We start from the raw sequence: 7,521 nt of genomic DNA, 5'->3' as shown, positions 1-7,521 counted from the left end.
AGACAAATCACCACATGACATAGTTAGTAATTTTTAATATTGATAATGAAACGAAATTCAAGTACTAAAATTAACCTATTGGATTATATAAATATAGGAAAAGAAAACAGGTTATCCACTATGAGATTTGCGAAATGGTTTCATGTCTTGCTTCTTAATTAATATCTAATGATTATCTATAAATTTTATCTAGAAGGTTTATAATTTAAAATTATTTATACATAATTCAAATAATCCAAATCACAATCCGACATGATTTGTGTCCGCGCATCGTGTGGGTACTAATACTAGTATTCAATTAAAAAGTGCTCATTAGTTGATCACAGATTTTTTTTAGTCAAACAATAAAATTTTATTCAACCAAGTATAATATGTACATCCACTAGTTCTTTTTTTACTCTAGAACTAGTCTTGAACTTTGCACTAATTACAATTACTCCTCCCCTCTATATATCTACTACACCGCTAGTCTATACTAGACTTGGGTATGAGTTTAATCTATCAAGTAATCTTTTTCAATTGTTTCTAAACTGTCCTTTCCTATGCAATTGAATGGTAATCTCTCTTAGTCTTGAGATACATTCCTGCTGCTGTTCTTGAAATCTTCTAGCACTGCGTTCACTCCAGACATGATAAACAGTAGCAGCTAATAGCCATCCTAGTACCTCTGCATGAGCTTTGCTGTTGCATTGTTTGGTCNATACTTGGTACAGAACATGGGATCATGTTGAGGTTTTTCCATATAGCTCTAGGATATTGAGGAAGTAAGTATTTATATGCCTTCTTGATCATGAACTTCCCAGCATGAGTGAGTTGTTGTAATTCTGCACACAAATCATTGCTCCCATATCATTTCCTTGCATCAAAGATTTTCCTAACAAGCCAACATGCTTGCTTAGGTGTCTCCATAGTACTAATGCTTCTACCCTTAATATAGAAACCGTGGATCCATTGAACCCAGAGGGTATCTTTCTTCGCTGTGATAGCCCAGAGCAATTTTGATATGGCTGCTTCATATAGTTGATCACAGATTAAATAATAAAACTTGTAATTTTACCAAGAAACTTAGTCAAAGTTATATCTTAAAAATTTTAATGAGTCATTCACCAACTTCTAGTTTATCCTCTAAGCTAGCAGTGTCGATTTTTCTCAAATTAGAGTAGACGTAAATTAGTTCAATAATATGAAGTAAAGACAATCTAGGCATGCAAAATCTTTTATCAAAGAGTAGACAGTAATCGTTAATCCTGGGAGAGTTTTACTTTTTTTCCTTTTATTGTCCATCATTTAAGCCTCTAATTAGGAAAAAGAGTAGACTTAAATATTGCCTCTTTTAAGCTTATGTTTTAAAATAAGTAAGTAGGAACATGAGTTCATTTGACAAGAAATAAACTAGACTCACATAAGTAATGTTGGTTATGTGATTCACATAGTCAAATTTCTCGTCATACACCGAGCCTGAATTAAATTCCATTGAGAGATTTTTATTTTTTTCCTTCAAAAAAGTTAGTAGTCCTTTTCTGTGGTTCTAAAAAGTTATTTACTCCGGAGAATCCATAATAGTGTAATTAGTTGGTTATTTGAACTTTTAATTTATTCATAATAATAAAAATAGTTTTAAAAAATTACTACTTTTTATTTTGATGGAGTAGATTTGATAAGGATTTGCTCCAGTATTGAAAATATTTGCCACCTCGCTCTTTCTATTTTTAAATTGATATGCAAGTTCGAGCTTTGTAAATAATAGTGTTTGTAATTTGATATATTTTTTAACTGAAATTGATTTGGTATAAGTTAATTATCAAGTTGAACCAACAGTTTTGGTTTTTTTAATAATTATTTAATTTAAAGTATTTTATGATTTAATAATATATTTAATTATTTGAAAAATTGTGTTATTTAGAGGAAAAATTGGGAAGGTCCAATTAATCTCAGAACACTCGGCATGGAGTGCTCCTCTCTAAAGAGTTGTTTGACCAAGTTTCTTCAAGGCTAAAAGTATTTTTTTTAAAGTATTTTTTTTTTTCAAAGTTGAAGTGTTTGGCCAAGTTTTCAGAAGAAAAAAAAAAGTGTTTTTAAGTTCAAGTAGAAGCAGAAAAAAATAGCTTTTCTCCGGAAGCACTTTTTTGAAAAGCACTTTTGAGAAAATACACTTACAATCACTTTTTTATAGCTTGGCCAACACTATGCTCATACGTGTTTTTAAAATAAATTAGTCAAACACAAACTGCTTCTCACCAAAGTACTTTTAAGCAAAGCGCTTTTAAGAAAAAGTACTTCTCAAAATAAGCTGATTTTAGAAGTTTGGCCAAACAACCTATAAATGTACATAACAAATTTGAATTAGGATGGCTATCTGACGGCTAAAAAAGGAAGATTTTTGAAAAATATTACTCCTTCCGTTTTAATTTAGATAATACACTTTTTTTATTCGATCGCTCAAAAAAGAATGACACATTTCTACAATTAAAAATAATTCAACTTTAACCTCTTCATTTTATCTATTTTACCCTTAATGAGAAGCTTTTATAATCGTACAAATATCACGGTCTCACAAAACTATCACCCCTTAGACTTTTTGGACCACATATTTTAAAATCTTTTTTTTTTTTTTAACTTTGTGCCAAATCAAATTAACTCATCTATATTAAAACTGAGGAAATATAATATTTGATCTTTAAGTTCCAAACAAATAGTGAGTCGCCGACCGTGATAAGTTGGGGCCACGTTGAAGGGAGAATCACAAAAAGAAAGCCTTCTCCCTTGGTCTTCTTTCTCATATTCTTTTCGCTTTTTACCTTCTTCTTTGTTTTTTAATTAAATAAAAGGAGAAAGAGAAAATTCCACGTGAAAAAGAAAAAAAGAAAAAAAAGAGTCATGGTAAAAGAGAAGTAAAGAGGAGAGAGTAAAAGCCAAATCGGCTATATTTGTATTTCCTTAATGCTAAACCATTGCGTCCTTGGTATAGGTTTTTATTTTATTTTATTTTATTTTATGATTTGCATCCTATTTTATTATTTTAAATTATTTGCTTCCTATTTTCTTATTATTTTTTGCAAAACAATAAAAGCAACAGTAGAAACTAAATACTCCTACTAGAGGAATTGGATCATTCATTTTTGCGTTGTTGTTGTCGTCGTTGTTGTTATTGTTGTTGTTTTTGCTTTGTGATTAGTAAAAAAAAGGTTAATGGTGACTAAAACAAAATTTCGTTCCTAAAAAAAATCATATTGAGTAATTTGATTCGTGCTTTATAGTTGATATATTTGAATTTTAATAACACTACTATGGGATAAAGACAAAAAAATAATTATAAATTTCAAATTTAAAGAAAAAGATAGTAAAACGCTAGAACGACAGAATCTAATTCTGGAAGTTAATAACTTGATCTCAAAATAAAAATTTTGTTGCTTCAATTTATTTGCGGTGTTGAGTTGCAGATGCAGCAGAAGATCGAGCTCGAGCTAGAGCTCTAATGGCGGAAGGTCTGGAAGCTTCATATAAGGAGAGAGAAGCTGGGAGAAAAATATTTTGTATTAAAATGAATGATGTATCAAAAATGTACTGTACAAGCTAATGTATATACACTTGTGTATCCTCTACAACTGATAACTAATCAACCAATTAGGCTACAGCTAAGTAACAGCTAAGCTAAGTTGTAACCAACTAAAACTAACTACTATACATAAATACATAGCTCAACACCCCCCTCAAGTTGGAGGTGAGGACTTCACAGACAACTTGCCCAAAACATTAGAATGCTTAATTCCAGTGAGAGCTTTGGTGAATATATCAGCCAGTTGATCAGCAGTGCCAATGTGATGCAAGGACACCAAGCCCTCTTGTAGCTTGTCTCGAACAAAATGACAATCAACTTCAATGTGCTTTGTCCTTTCATGGAAAACAGGGTTCTTGGCAATGTGTAAGGCAGACTGACTATCACAAAAGACAGTGACAGGTTTAGGAAAGGGAACAATCAGTTCATCTAGCAATCTGCACAGCCAAGTTAGTTCATCCACCACCTTTCTAAGAGATCTATATTCCGCTTCAGCTGAGGAGAGGGAAATAGTTTCCTGTTTCTTGGATTTCCAGCTAATTGGACTATCACCCAGCAGTACAAGATAACCACTAACTGATCTCCTAGAGTCAGGGCAGGCTGCCCAATCAGAGTCACAATACCCCCTAATTGTGCAGTCAGGATCATTGGAAAGAAAAATCCCAAGTGTAGGATCATTTTTTAAGTATCTAAGAAGATGAAAAGCAGCATGTAAGTGTGGCTCCCTTGGATCTTGCATAAATTGGCTCAAATGTTGTACACCATAGGCAATATCTAGCCTTGTATTAGTAAAGAAATTCAGATGTCCAACCAACTTTCTGTAGGGTGTAGGATCAGTGAGAGCTGGGCCTTCCTTTGCTTTGAGCTTGACACTTGGGTCTAGTGGTGAAGAGGGACTGTTACCATTGAGACAATTGTATTCCTTGAGCAGGTCTAGTGCAAATTTTCTCTGAGAGATGATTGCTCCAGCAGGTGTATACAGGACCTCCATGCCTAAGAAATAGTGTAGGATCCCTAGATCTTTGATCTTAAATTGATCATGCAAGAAGATCTTCAGCTGAGTGATTTCTTGTAAGTCTGTCCCAGTCACAATGACATCATCCACATATACAACAACAAAGATGGCAGAAGAAGCTGACTTTTTATAGAAGAGAGAATAATCATTCAGAGAATGGATATAACCCTTGGAATATAAGGCCTCAGCTAGTTTTGCATACCACTGTCTACTAGCTTGCTTGAGCCCATAAAGGGATTTATTCAGCTTACAGACACGGCCAGGAGTATCAACCACTAGCCCAGGTGGTAGTTCCATATAAACTTCCTCATGTAGATCACCATGGAGGAAAGCATTGTTTACATCTAGTTGAAAGATATTCCAGTGCTTCTTCATTGCTGTAGCTATTAGAGCCCTGACTGTGGTCATTTTTATAACTGGTGAAAAGGTTTCTGTGTAATCAACACCTGCTTGTTGAGTGTACCCCTTTACAACCAGCCTTGCTTTGAATCGTTCAATGCTCCCATCAGCCTTGTGCTTGACCTTATACACCCATCTACAACCAATGGCCTTTTTTCCTTAGGGCAGGGGAACTAAATCCCAGGTATTATTAGCATGTAGGGCCTCAAATTCAAGGGTCATGGCTGCCTGCCAGGCTGGATTTAAGGCTGCCTCTTCATATGAAGATGGCTCATTATCATGACTAACATTTTGCACAAGTAGTTGACTATCATGGATCAAAGAGTTAAGAGAGACATGATGATTACATGTAAACAAGGCATCAAGAGAAAAGGGTGCAGTGTTAGTGTCAGCAGTATGAGTAGGAGGTTTTAAGTTTGGAATAGAACAAATATAGTCTTTTAAATGGGTAGGTAAATTATGTTGTCTAGTTGATTTCCTAGTGCCTAAATCAGGTATTACAGGAGGTTGATGAGAAATAGTTGAAGATTGAGGTGAAGGATGAGTAGACTGATTGGAAGTTGGAGGACTACTATGTGACAAAGTATCAGGAGTAGCACTTGCAGGCCTTTGACCATCATGCAAAACATCATGAGTGTGTGATTTAAAACTAGGCAAATCATCAATGAAAGGGACAGAATTAGGAACAGAAGAAAACTTAGAATCATTAGGCAAGGTGTTAAAGGGAAATACATTCTCATGAAAAATTACATTTCTGGAAATGTGGATTTTCTTGGTAGTTAGGCTGAGAACCTTGTAACCTTTTGTTTCATAGGGGTATCCTACAAATACATGAGGGGTTGTTCTTGGCTTAAATTTATCCCTGTGAGGTTGAGGAGTAGTAGGGAAACATAAACATCCAAAACTCCTAAAGTGTGAGTGTGGGCTTTTTGTGAAACAACATCTCATAAGGGCATTTATTTTTGAGATAAGTTGTGGGAAGTCTATTGATGATATAGGTGACAGTTAGAAGACATTCACCCCAGTATTGTAAAGGTAGTTTGGATTGAAATAAGAGGGCTCTAGCAGTATCAAGAAGATATTTATGCTTCCTTTCTACCACACCATTTTGTTGGGGTGTGTAGGGGCATGTTTTCTGATGTATTATACCCTTGGGTTGGAAAAATTGAACTGATTCATTACTAGTAAACTCTAGGCCATTATCTGACCTTAAACATTTTAATTTGGTTTGAAATTGAGTTTCAATGAGAGACACAAAGGCTTTTATAGTTTGTAAGCCATTGCTTTTACAGCTTAGGAGATGAGTCCAAGTAGACCTGCTATAATCATCTACTAGGGTGAGGAAGTATTTAAAATTATTGTGAGTTGCCACATGATAGGGTCCCCATAAGTCCACATGGAGAAGGTCAAAGGCTTTGGTGGTGATACTGGTTCTTTGGGGGAAAGGCAGTTTAGTCTGCCTTGCCATGGGACATATGGGACAGAGGAATGGTTGTTTGGGTGAAAACTGGATTGGTATTGAAGAGATACCTCTCATTTTAACAAAAGGTACATGTCCCAGCCTATTGTGCCACAACAAATCTGCATCAATGTTATTAGACATGGAAGAATGCAAAACTGAACTCTGAGTTTTATTGCATGTGGGCATATTTACAAATGAGTGATAAGGAGAATATGACCTATTTACATTATGTGAAGTAGGTAAAGCATGAAATGGAAATGAGTAGTTGGCAGTAGATGTAGCAGAACAAGAATGCTTCAAGCAGCTTGAGCAAAGCAGGTATAATCCATCCTCGACCTTACCAATCTCCAGAGGCCTCTTCATCGAAGGGGCCTGTAGAAGACATAAAGAATCAGAGAAGGCCACTAGACTTTTAAGTTGGGAAGTTAGGCAGTGAATAGAGATCAAATTATATTTGAAAGAAGGAACATAAAAGACTTTATGCAAGATGATCTGAGGTGCAAGTGTGACAGTCCCAATTTCAGTCACCTTTACTCGATAACCATTTGGTAGGTTAATTAACAAGGGATATGGTAAAACTATAGTATCAGACAAGAGGGATTTATTGAAGGTCATGTGATTGGAAGCTCCTGAGTCTAGGATCCATATATCAGTACTTGATGTAAAACATTTGCATGATAATAAGCTAAAATCAATGGAGAGAACAGAAGCAGAGCAAGCCACTGTACCTGCAAAATTCACAGCTCCATTAGGAATGCTGGAGGTCTCTTTGCTACTTCCAGAATGAAAGTGCTGTAGTAGGGAAACCAGTTGCCTATATTGCTCTTTGGTTAAGTTGATATTGGAGTTACAGTTGCCTTCCAGAGATTCCACTTCTTCCTGTTTGTCAGAGTTGATTTCAGATGCACCATGCACATTGGCGACAGTTCTCTTTCCCCTGTTAAATTTGGGATTTGAGTTGAATCCCTAGGGGTATCCATGCAGCTTATAAAACTTTTCTTTGGTGTGACCTGGGCGCTTACAATAATCAAAAAAGGGACGTGGTCTGGTGACATTAGGAGGGTAATTGCTGGGAGAATAATTGGTTCT

General features: G+C 35.3%; 1 protein-coding gene across 1 annotated transcript; it reads right to left on the bottom strand.

Annotated features, from left to right (window-relative positions):
* Positions 1-3,710: 3,710 nt before the first annotated feature.
* On the bottom strand, positions 3,711-4,979 carry LOC109209868 (uncharacterized mitochondrial protein AtMg00810-like). Its single transcript, XM_019373212.1, has one exon. The coding sequence runs from the start codon at positions 4,977-4,979 to the stop codon at positions 3,711-3,713; it is 1,269 nt and encodes a 422-aa protein (XP_019228757.1).
* Between the last annotated feature and the right edge of the window lie 2,542 nt (positions 4,980-7,521).

Source organism: Nicotiana attenuata, unplaced genomic scaffold (assembly GCF_001879085.1).
Source record: "Nicotiana attenuata strain UT unplaced genomic scaffold, NIATTr2, whole genome shotgun sequence".
Taxonomy (NCBI): Eukaryota; Viridiplantae; Streptophyta; class Magnoliopsida; order Solanales; family Solanaceae; genus Nicotiana; species Nicotiana attenuata.
The sequence above is the reverse complement of the archived record's forward strand: the minus strand, read 5'-3'. Positions and strand labels throughout refer to the sequence as shown.